Consider the following 12,588-nt stretch of genomic DNA (forward strand, 5'->3'; position numbering starts at 1 on the left):
CAGAGTAAATAGGTTTGAAAACAAGAGCACCGATTCAGTACGTAAATATTTGCTCAAAATTTTGGAAAGAATATATTATTACAATCAAAACCAAGTGCTAAACCCACCAGGGCCATAGAGCGCTGCAGGGTAGGGCGTGTGAACTGTGTAATATGATTGAGCGGAAACTAGGAAGAGTGGAGAGTATTTTGGAGGTAAATTTGTAAGGGAGGTGAGCAGAGCAAAAGGAAGTATAATCAAAGGTTGTGTAATTAATCTGTTGCTGTCAAAAAGTCAAAGAGAGAGTCTGTGTCAACGGTGGGGCCGTCAGCGAGGAGGGAAGATAAAGTAAGAGCGTTAGAGCGGTGACCACATCGAAGGTAAATTCTGCATGCTCGCTGATACACTGGACAGTCCAATAGAACATGGCAAACTGAAACTTGAACCTGATAATTCACACAGAGTGGAACTGGGCGCCTCTCCATGAGATACATGTAGAATGCTACGAGTATGTTACATTTTATTCGGGGTATGTCACACTCCTGCATAGGCTGCCTCCTGACCAACGAACCAGTTGATAAGGATTTAACGATCAATAGGATACCCGTCGTTAAATCAGTACCTTGGTTCATCAGCCAGTCACAGACAAGCCCATCAAAACTAATGCAATGTTGTTCACTTGTGCCAAGCGAATTAACAGACTTCTCTGGGCTGCTGGTCGAGCACGGTGCATTCTCTGGCTGTTTCTTTTACCTTCTTGTTTTGCCTTGTTGTTCACCTACTATTTCACCGCTGTACATAATGTACGTTGTGCATATAATTGTAAATATCAACTTCTTATAATTAGTGAAGGAAAATACAAGTCGTATACTATTATTGAGTTTTGTTTTCTCCACTTTAATGCCATTACGACCAGGTACGCAGGTCATACTATACCTGTGTCCGTAATAATACCCATGACTGAAACATCTGTACCTGATGTCAAGATGGGAAAGTGTAGTCTCCCAACTACGACATCGATGAAAAGGCGACTAGGATCCTAAACTCGGCTTGACAGTGTGTAATTTGTTATGAATTACTTCAGGCCAACATTGTGGCTAACGGTTACGAATTACAGCAAAATAATCAGAGAATGCAGCAAAGTCGCAGCAGAGTCTGCCTGCTCGTTGCCCTGAACAGCAACATGACCAGGGACCCAGCACACAACGATTTCTTTGTTTTTGCTAGAAATGTGGAGCAACCGAAGTTGTATACGAACAACTAGGGGATAAGGTGAATTAAATTTTGCATAGCTTGCAGAGCACTAAAGGAGTCTGAGACTACTACAAATGCTGAAGTAGGCCTGAATGCAATACGGGTAACTGTCCGGGAACACTGCCACAAACCCGACAACGACAGAGGATTTAGAACCATCAGTGTAAACTGCAACGGCATGAGACTGAGTCAGGAAGTGGTTAGGAAAAAGTGAACGAGAAACAACCGCATGTATTTAAGCTCTCGCTCACGGCAGTGGGTAAGAACAGACCCGAACTATGCTAGATGAACATACTAATCTGGCAACTGAAGAGAAGTCAAGAGCGAGTGAAGACGCATAGAAAAGAGATGGAGTAAACAGGGGCGTTGAACAAATAACTGACTTCTACTAAACGTCCGTTACTATCCTGTATGTAGAAGGATCGTGAAGGTCACGATAGCGTTCAAAATAACGGAGGGAGTGGGCATCACGTCGATCATTCAAGAATGGAACATTCGCTTCTGCATATAAACTCTCGACAGGGAAGGAACGACAAGCACATAAACAAACCTAATCCTTGATGATGGATGGGATCAAGTTTAGAAAGAGGTACGGGAAAGGCCGCAGAATATATCTGATTGTCATAGTTAGTTTCGATAAAATTTGGGTTGAACAGAGTCGAAGGAGAGTTCAACGATCTTCTCCCTCACGAAAGATGAGATAGGGTTTTAAGGAGGTTCAGCCGGCTATGGCAAGTTGCTTTAAGGGAGGTAATATGTGGTTTCCAGGACAACCGGCGATCGAACAGAAGGTCGAGAAATCTGACGGCATCACGTTCAGGGATACGTGAGCCATACTGCTGCAATGGAGTATCAGAGACAACAGAACATCTGGTTAAAGTAATTTGGTGCGTTTTAGCACCAGAAAATTTAAACCCATGAGTACTGGCCCAATGGGAAACACGGTTGACAGCATTCCGGAGTGAGGCTGCTACTGGGCGACAGTTAGCGCCTGCACAAGCTAAAGCAAAATCATCAACATAAAGTGATGACCAAATATTAGATGGGAGAACAGAGGCCAGATCATTAATAGCTTGTAGAAAAAAAGGTGGTGCTAAGGACACATATTTGAGAGACACCTTCAGCTTGGACAAAGTCCAGGGAAAACATATTATTAACCCGAATACGAAAATGTCTCTCAGATAAGAAGTTAAAGAAAAGTGGCAGATTGCCTCGGAGGTAATGAGCCACTCGGAATGAGTCTGGGTCAAGATGTTATATCTTTAAGTAGTGTCATATGTCGTTTCAAGATGAAAAAAGACTGAGATAACTGAGTGGTTACTAGCAAGGGCATTACGAACATAGGTATCTAAGCGACTGTAGAAACATAATCCCGCCAACAAGTGCGTTTAACTTCTCAGATGACACGTCGGAAAACGGCCTTTCCACGTTTAAAATCAAGGAGACGCTCTGTGGTTAAACTTTTGTAATGATATCGGCCCCATGCAGCACGTTTCATACTCACTGCACGAGCACAAGCAGACGACGACCAAGGCACACAATACTGAGGGTGTCTACCCAAGGTTTGAGGATTGTATTCGAGGGTGTGATTAAAACCACGGACCAAAATAATTATAATACCTTAGCAGTTGAGGACAAAGGAGGTTATTCACTTCGAACAGTTTGACGTGAGTAAATGGTTAAATTCGCTAATGTGGGCTACGAGAAGGGCGAGAATATTTATGAGAAGTAGGATAAGAAAATGATTGCAGTCAAGTAAATGAGGGAGCACAGACCAGAGAAAGCAGAGTGCAATTGAGGGGGAACAAATTGAGTTCGATGGTCGAAATGAGTGAGAGTACGTGTATATGAAACATGGAGAGGAAGAGTAGCGAAAAGAGCCTCTAATTGATCCCCATGAGTCACAGTGAGACCTTACCCAGAGAAAATCATGAGCATTAAAATCTCCTAATAAGAAGAGAGGAGTAAGGGAAGAAATCAGAAATGCCACATCAGAAATAGATAATGGCCGAGGAGAAAGATATAATGAGCAGACTGTATACCATTTGTTCAAGTAGACACGGACTGCAGCATAATGCAGCGAAGTATGGGCAAGGACTCGAGAATGTGGGAAAAGGATCCGATGAATGTAATAAGATATAGCCCGGGATGGGACGGAAAACAGCGGAGCGCAATTTTGGTTCTTGCAAACAGACACAAACAGGAAAAAGCTGGAAGAGCAACACCTGAAGCTCTCCTCGATTACCCAAGAGGCCTCGAATATTCCACTGTACATAATCCATGATCGGCTAATAGTGTAACAGTAAAATTTTGCAGGTGTCTACGGGCAAGGAGGGTCAGTAAAGTCATGCGGAGGCACTGGGTAACTAGCAAGGAGTAAAGTATTGGAATGGTATGAAGAAAGGCGGTGTGAAGAAGAGCACTTAAGGTGAGAATGTGAAGTGTCGGGGAAATGGACCGTGCCCAACATAGATGTTGTCTCCTCGATAAACGTGGAGATGGCTTTATTAGTGTCAGATGAGAGAGAAGGCGGAGAAAGCTTGGTGGCGGAGGGAGAACATGAAGTTTGGGTAAAAACTGGAGAGACGACGAAGACGCCGAAGGGGTCGAGATGTCTTGGAAGGCAGAAATTTCTGGAGGGACAGGCGAGGGAGCAACTGTACTTGGGAGTGAATGCACCTCCACAACAGTTTCAGATGAATCTCGAGGTAATGGTCTAGATTTAGAGAATAACGTTTGGGAATGTCATGTGGTATAGGAGTTGAAAGATTTGGAGAAGGGATATGTGGCGTCGATTTAGAGTGGAGTGGGCGCGTAGACGTTGAAACATGTGAGTGGGAAGGTGAAGAAGTAGGGACAGTAAGAGATGAGGTTGGAACCTCAGAGTCCAAAACCATAAAAGGGGTTGGACACTGTTAATTTCGGAAGTAAGTGTACAGAGGCAATCTGTAGTAGAAGACTCCACTGAGGTCTGGGGCCGTCTAGCCACCGTGGAATAAGAGAGCCATGGGAGTCTCTCTGGACGGAAATGGGAAACTCCCATGGCGTAAGAGAAGCTCTATTTCTCTTAAAGACAACGAATCTCCATTTCTCTTAAGAAAATCGGGAAAAGGCCACGAAGACCTACTTAGACTAGTGGATGGATCTACTATAACCCCGCCTCCTGCTTCGCCTCACCTGACTACAGTATATAAGTCACTTTTACGGTCCTATGCTGTACTTTCTACAAGATTGATGGACTGAACACATCGACTCAAGGCTGAGGGACTGATTACCTCAAACTCCTCCTCTCCTTACACCTTTGTACTTTGTATTGGACTGATGAAGCCACTGTGTGGCGAAACGTTTCTTCAATAAAGATTCCCATATGTTGCATAAGTGTCTCAGTCTTCAACATCTTCCATTATTTCATCACGTATGTACTAGTTTTGAGTGAGAAAGGTTGGTTTTCAGATGGACTTGCCTTCTTACTTCCACAAGTGGATCCCGTCCCTTACAACATCTTAGAGATCTTCCACTTCACCTTCGACAGTATTTAAGACTTCGTTCCCAGGCTTCATCTTCATATCGTTCCAGACCATGAAGCTGAACTCTTCTCCAGGCTGAGTGACTGACCACCTCAAATACTATATTTCCAAAGTTGATGATTACATCATCTTTATTTCATGACTCCTGCTCCCTCTGTATCTGACTGAAGAAGCCTACTGTGAAGGCGAAACGTTTCATTAATAAAGATACCCAACTGTTGCACATGCATAGGCAAGGTTATCCTTGCCTATGCCCAGGATTGGAGGTGATAGCACTCAGGAGATATTTTTGTAGAATGAATTCATGGGTTTTAAGTGTTAAGAAATATTTAATTTAATACTAGTAACAATCTCGACCGATTTTTAAACACCTTTTTAAACTAAAAAAGAAAAAAAAAAACAATCAGAGATAAACCCGGGAGGGACGACGGAAGGGAAGCCATGACCTCCCTGGCACCTTCGCCAGATCCGCCTCTGGGTAATTCACTTTATAAGATTCAATTCTAGTTCCTCGTATCTGCTGCACCTTGGGTCTCCAGACAAGGTACTCCGTCGACCATGAAATACTCATCCACAGGTAGATCTCAGTTACCATTAAGACTCCTCTATACACCTCTGTATCTAATAAATTGCGTAGAATCTAATGAAATGAGTGGATTGTGTAACTCAGGGACTAAACCTCATTGTGATCCAGATGATATTCACACCAAACTATCATAAAATGTGACAGTTCTTTGATTTATATTATTTAGTAAATTTTGTAAAGTAAAAGGACACAAGTGCAAATAATGTGACATTTATTGTGGCAACGTTTCGCTCTCCAGGAGCTTTATCAAGCCATTACAAACAATACATGGACACAGAGGGTATATAAAGGCTCAGAGTGAGGTGAATACTAGTGAGGTACCATTTCGATGTTCACTAGTGGTAGTAGTAGTGGTAGTGACAAAAGCAATTAATTCGTACATGAGTAAAAGGATATAAAAGCTAATACTTGGGTAACATAAAAATAGGTTGGACAAATATAAACTGGAATGAGGCAGGTTGTTTCAGTGTTCACTCTCTGTGCTTTGTGTAGTATAACAGGAGAGACTATGTGATGGCAGGGTTTACTGTTTTCAGGAGGATTCTTGCTAAGACTTCGGAGATGGTGAAGCTGCCGTTGTTTTGTTTAATTGTATTCGAAACAGCGATCAGTGCTGATTCAAGGCACTTGCGTGTGCGGAAATTAGTTTCTTTTATCACTAATTGGGCGTCTCTGAATTTCATAAGATGATTGGTGGAATTTCGGTGTTGTACACAGGCGTTGTTTAAGTTGTCGTTCCTACATGCGTATATGTGTTCATTGAGGCGGGTGTCGAGGTTTCTTGCTGTTTCACCTACGTAGATCTTGTCACAGCCTCCACAGGGTATAGTGTAAACTCCTGCATTGACTGGTTCGTGGTGCTTGGGTTTTGTCCTGGTTAGATCCTTTATTGAAGTGGTAGAAGCGATGGCGACTCTGGTGTTAGCTTGTGAAAGTACTTTTGAGACGTTTAGTGCAACCTGGCTGTTGGGAAGAATTATAACTTTGTTGGGAGCGGTGTTGATGCGTGGAGAATTGATGATCTGAAGAGCTCTTTTCTTGCAGTCTTTGATGAAAAAAGAAGGAAATTGTAACTCAGTGAATGTTTGGTGAATGTAAGTACATTCCTCGTCAAGAAACTCAGGACTACAAATTCGGTATGCTCTTAGGAAAAACCCGATGATGATGCCTCTTTTGGTCTTGGTATCTAGACTGGAATAGAAGTGTGTGAGATCATTTTTATTGGTGGGTTTCCGATAAACTTGAAATCTTAGGTTGTTGTCTACTTTGTGAATGAGGACGTCGAGGAAAGGTAGCTTGTCATTGGACTCTTCTTCTAGTGTAAACTGAATCGCTGGTTCAACTGCGTTGAGCCTTGCCTGAAGATCCCGTACATCAAAACGTTTTGGAGTTATTACGAGGACATCGTCCACGTAACGTAACCAAGTGACGCTTGAAGGGATGATGTTGGCGAAGTGTTCGGACTCTAGGTGTTCCATGTATAAGTTGGCTAGGACGGCACTTATTGGGGAGCCCATTCCCATGCCGTAGGTTTGTTTGTAGAGCTTGTTATTGAAGGAAAAACAGTTGAAGTTAACACAGAGTTCAATCAAGTCAACAAAATCTCCGGGAGGTAAAGGAAGATTAAGGTCCTGGTTGACTTTACGTCGTAGAACCTCGATGGCTTTTTTGGTAGGTACTTTTGTGAAGAGGGAAGTCACATCCAAACTGCTTAGTTTCTTGATACGGATGGAGAGGTTACGGATGCGGTTGAGAAGGTCGCCTGAGTGTTTAAGATGAGCGGGGCTGATGGTCCCCAGAAGGCAGGAAAGATGTTTGGCAAGAACTCCGGCTAGTTTGTGTGGAGCACTGCCTATTCCTGACGTGATTGGTCTGAGAGGAATATTGTGTTTATGGGTCTTGGGTAAACCATACATGTGTGCTGGTTTAGGGTTGCTTGGTAACAAGTACAGAAGTTTCTTCCCTTCTCTAGTGCGTTTGAGTATTTGTCTGCTTTTGTATAGAAAGTCTTTGGTGAGCGTCTCCCACTGTTGAGTGCTGATAGGTTCGTATGTAGATTGATCATTCAAAAGGTCCATCATTTTAGTGTTGTAGTCACTGGTGTTGAGTATGACGACTCCACCTCCTTTGTCGGCGGTGGTGACGATAATGTTGGGGTCGTTGGCGAGGTCCTTAAGGGCAGTGATGTATCTTCTAGGAAGATTAGAAGAAGAAGGTTCACATAAAGCTGCAGTGAGAAGGCCCTGTATATAACCCTTCTGGAAGTTGCTGTCACTGTGTCTATGGTTCCTGGTAACAAGATTGAGTTGATAGTTAGGTTTGCGTATGTTGGTGGTAAATTTGAGTCCCAGACTCAGTGCTTGTTTCTCGTAGTCGGTTAAGGTGCGTGACGATAAGTTGTTTATCAGGGATTCGCGTCCCATTTCCTTCCACCGACTGTTAGTGCAGAGGTACTGAAGTTTGCGGTTGAGTTTGATCTTCTGTTGGAGGTTAGCTGTGGTGACTGTGCTGAGAATATGCTCAGCAGTGTGTTGGTCAATCTGAAGATTGGCCCTCATATTCCTTGCAGTTTCAAAGGTTTCCTTAGCGATGCTAGAAAGTTCTTCGGCACATTCAGTTAAGTAAGCTTGGGTAGCTGGAGAGAAGGGGTGCTTGGAGTTGGAGAGTTGTGCAGGAGTAGACTTAGGGATCACCTTCTCTGCCAGGCAATCTTGTAGGAAGTTGTGTCTGTTGCGATAGCTGTGAGCACGAAGAAGGGTGTCCAAATAACGTCTGCATGAAATGTCCATTATGTTGCGGTGTCCGACAGATTGTAATAAAGTTGGTAGAATTACCGACAATATGTAAAGTAAAAGGACACAAGTGCAAATAATGTGACATTTATTGTGGCAACGTTTCGCTCTCCAGGAGCTTTATCAAGCCATTACAAACAATACATGGACACAGAGGGTATATAAAGGCTCAGAGTGAGGTGAATACTAGTGAGGTACCATTTCGATGTTCACTAGTGGTAGTAGTAGTGGTAGTGACAAAAGCAATTAATTCGTACATGAGTAAAAGGATATAAAAGCTAATACTTGGGTAACATAAAAATAGGTTGGACAAATATAAACTGGAATGAGGCAGGTTGTTTCAGTGTTCACTCTCTGTGCTTTGTGTAGTATAACAGGAGAGACTATGTGATGGCAGGGTTTACTGTTTTCAGGAGGATTCTTGCTAAGACTTCGGAGATGGTGAAGCTGCCATTGTTTTGTTTAATTGTATTCGAAACAGCGATCAGTGCTGATTCAAGGCACTTGCGTGTGCGGAAATTAGTTTCTTTTATCACTAATTGGGCGTCTCTGAATTTCATAAGATGATTGGTGGAATTTCGGTGTTGTACACAGGCGTTGTTTAAGTTGTCGTTCCTACATGCGTATATGTGTTCATTGAGGCGGGTGTCGAGGTTTCTTGCTGTTTCACCTACGTAGATCTTGTCACAGCCTCCACAGGGTATAGTGTAAACTCCTGCATTGACTGGTTCGTGGTGCTTGGGTTTTGTCCTGGTTAGATCCTTTATTGAAGTGGTAGAAGCGATGGCGACTCTGGTGTTAGCTTGTGAAAGTACTTTTGAGACGTTTAGTGCAACCTGGCTGTTGGGAAGAATTATAACTTTGTTGGGAGCGGTGTTGATGCGTGGAGAATTGATGATCTGAAGAGCTCTTTTCTTGCAGTCTTTGATGAAAAAAGAAGGAAATTGTAACTCAGTGAATGTTTGGTGAATGTAAGTACATTCCTCGTCAAGAAACTCAGGACTACAAATTCGGTATGCTCTTAGGAAAAACCCGATGATGATGCCTCTTTTGGTCTTGGTATCTAGACTGGAATAGAAGTGTGTGAGATCATTTTTATTGGTGGGTTTCCGATAAACTTGAAATCTTAGGTTGTTGTCTACTTTGTGAATGAGGACGTCGAGGAAAGGTAGCTTGTCATTGGACTCTTCTTCTAGTGTAAACTGAATCGCTGGTTCAACTGCGTTGAGCCTTGCCTGAAGATCCCGTACATCAAAACGTTTTGGAGTTATTACGAGGACATCGTCCACGTAACGTAACCAAGTGACGCTTGAAGGGATGATGTTGGCGAAGTGTTCGGACTCTAGGTGTTCCATGTATAAGTTGGCTAGGACGGCACTTATTGGGGAGCCCATTCCCATGCCGTAGGTTTGTTTGTAGAGCTTGTTATTGAAGGAAAAACAGTTGAAGTTAACACAGAGTTCAATCAAGTCAACAAAATCTCCGGGAGGTAAAGGAAGATTAAGGTCCTGGTTGACTTTACGTCGTAGAACCTCGATGGCTTTTTTGGTAGGTACTTTTGTGAAGAGGGAAGTCACATCCAAACTGCTTAGTTTCTTGTTACTGCAGCTTTATGTGAACCTTCTTCTTCTAATCTTCCTAGAAGATACATCACTGCCCTTAAGGACCTCGCCAACGACCCCAACATTATCGTCACCACCGCCGACAAAGCAGGTGGAGTCGTCATACTCAACACCAGTGACTACAACACTAAAATGATGGACCTTTTGAATGATCAATCTACATACGAACCTATCAGCACTCAACAGTGGGAGACGCTCACCAAAGACTTTCTATACAAAAGCAGACAAATACTCAAACGCACTAGAGAAGGGAAGAAACTTCTGTACTTGTTACCAAGCAACCCTAAACCAGCACACATGTATGGTTTACCCAAGACCCATAAACACAATATTCCTCTCAGACCAATCACGTCAGGAATAGGCAGTGCTCCACACAAACTAGCCGGAGTTCTTGCCAAACATCTTTCCTGCCTTCTGGGGACCATCAGCCCCGCTCATCTTAAACACTCAGGCGACCTTCTCAACCGCATCCGTAACCTCTCCATCCGTAACAAGAAACTAAGCAGTTTGGATGTGACTTCCCTCTTCACAAAAGTACCTACCAAAAAAGCCAACGAGGTTCTACGACGTAAAGTCAACCAGGACCTTAATCTTCCTTTACCTCCCGGAGATTTTGTTGACTTGATTGAACTCTGTGTTAACTTCAACTGTTTTTCCTTCAATAACAAGCTCTACAAACAAACCTACGGCATGGGAATGGGCTCCCCAATAAGTGCCGTCCTAGCCAACTTATACATGGAACACCTAGAGTCCGAACACTTCGCCAACATCATCCCTTCAAGCGTCACTTGGTTACGTTACGTGGACGATGTCCTCGTAATAACTCCAAAACGTTTTGATGTACGGGATCTTCAGGCAAGGCTCAACGCAGTTGAACCAGCGATTCAGTTTACACTAGAAGAAGAGTCCAATGACAAGCTACCTTTCCTCGACGTCCTCATTCACAAAGTAGACAACAACCTAAGATTTCAAGTTTATCGGAAACCCACCAATAAAAATGATCTCACACACTTCTATTCCAGTCTAGATACCAAGACCAAAAGAGGCATCATCATCGGGTTTTTCCTAAGAGTATACCGAATTTGTAGTCCTGAGTTTCTTGACGAGGAATGTACTTACATTCACCAAACATTCACTGAGTTACAATTTCCTTCTTTTTTCATCAAAGACTGCAAGAAAAGAGCTCTTCAGATCATCAATTCTCCACGCATCAACACCGCTCCCAACAAAGTTATAATTCTTCCCAACAGCCAGGTTGCACTAAACGTCTCAAAAGTACTTTCACAAGCTAACACCAGAGTCGCCATCGCTTCTACCACTTCAATAAAGGATCTAACCAGGACAAAACCCAAGCACCACGAACCAGTCAATGCAGGAGTTTACACTATACCCTGTGGAGGCTGTGACAAGATCTACGTAGGTGAAACAGCAAGAAACCTCGACACCCGCCTCAATGAACACATATACGCATGTAGGAACGACAACTTAAACAACGCCTGTGTACAACACCGAAATTCCACCAATCATCTTATGAAATTCAGAGACGCCCAATTAGTGATAAAAGAAACTAATTTCCGCACACGCAAGTGCCTTGAATCAGCACTGATCGCTGTTTCGAATACAATTAAACAAAACAACGGCAGCTTCACCATCTCCGAAGTCTTAGCAAGAATCCTCCTGAAAACAGTAAACCCTGCCATCACATAGTCTCTCCTGTTATACTACACAAAGCACAGAGAGTGAACACTGAAACAACCTGCCTCATTCCAGTTTATATTTGTCCAACCTATTTTTATGTTACCCAAGTATTAGCTTTTATATCCTTTTACTCATGTACGAATTAATTGCTTTTGTCACTACCACTACTACTACCACTAGTGAACATCGAAATGGTACCTCACTAGTATTCACCTCACTCTGAGCCTTTATATACCCTCTGTGTCCATGTATTGTTTGTAATGGCTTGATAAAGCTCCTGGAGAGCGAAACGTTGCCACAATAAATGTCACATTATTTGCACTTGTGTCCTTTTACTTTACATATTGTCGGTAATTCTACCAACTTTATTACAGTGCTGTTCAGCAGTGCTGTTGAACAGTGCTGTTGAGCAGTGCTGTTGAGCAGTGCTGTTGAGCAGTGCTGTTGAGCAGTGCTGTTGAGCAGTGCTAATGAGCAGTGCTGTTGAGCAGTGCTGCTAAGCAGTGCTGTTGAGCAGTGCTGTTGAGCAGTGCTGTTGAGCAGTTCTGTTGAGCAGTGCTGTTAAGCAGTGCTTTTGAGCTGTTCTGTTGAGCAGTTCTGTTGAGCAATGCTGTTGAGCAGTTCTGTTGAGCAGTGCTTTTGAGGAGTGCTGTTGACCAGTGCTGTTGAGCAGTTCTGTTGAGTTCTGTTGAGCAGTGCTGTTGAGCAATTCTGTTGAGCAGTGCGGTTGAGCAGTGCTGTTGAGCAGTGCTGCTGAGCAGTTCTGTTGAGCAGTTCTGTTGAGCAGTGCTGTTGAGCAGTTCTGTTGAGCAGTGCTGTTGAACAGTTCTGTTGAGCAGTTCTGTTGAGCAGTGCTGTTGAGCAGTGCTGTTGAGCAGTGCTGTTGAGCAGTGCTGCTAAGCAGTGCTGTTGAGCAGTGCTGTTGAGCAGTGCTGTTGAGCAGTGCTGTTGAGCAGTGCTGTTGAGCAGTGCTGTTAAGCAGTGTTGTTGAGCAGTGCTGTTAAGCAGTGCTGTTGAGCAGTGCTGTTGAGCAGTGCTGTTGAGCAGTGCTGTTAAGCAGTGCTGTTAAGCAGTGCTGTTAAGCAGTGTTGTTAAGCAGTGCTGTTGAGCAGTGCTGTTGAGCAGTGCTG

At 43.4% G+C, this 12,588-nt stretch overlaps 1 protein-coding gene across 1 annotated transcript in view; it reads right to left on the minus strand.

The window, feature by feature from the left end:
• LOC128691587 (glutamate receptor ionotropic, delta-1-like) overlaps positions 1 to 5,355 on the minus strand; it is a 56,520-nt gene extending 51,165 nt beyond the window's left edge. Inside the window, exon 1 of the mRNA XM_070088964.1 lies at positions 5,218 to 5,355. Within this exon, the coding sequence (XP_069945065.1) occupies positions 5,218 to 5,355 (138 nt within the window). The remainder of the gene's footprint in view (positions 1 to 5,217) is intronic.
• Between the last annotated feature and the right edge of the window lie 7,233 nt (positions 5,356 to 12,588).

The sequence above is a fragment of the Cherax quadricarinatus genome, chromosome 26 (assembly GCF_038502225.1).
Source record: "Cherax quadricarinatus isolate ZL_2023a chromosome 26, ASM3850222v1, whole genome shotgun sequence".
NCBI lineage: Eukaryota > Metazoa > Arthropoda > Malacostraca > Decapoda > Parastacidae > Cherax > Cherax quadricarinatus.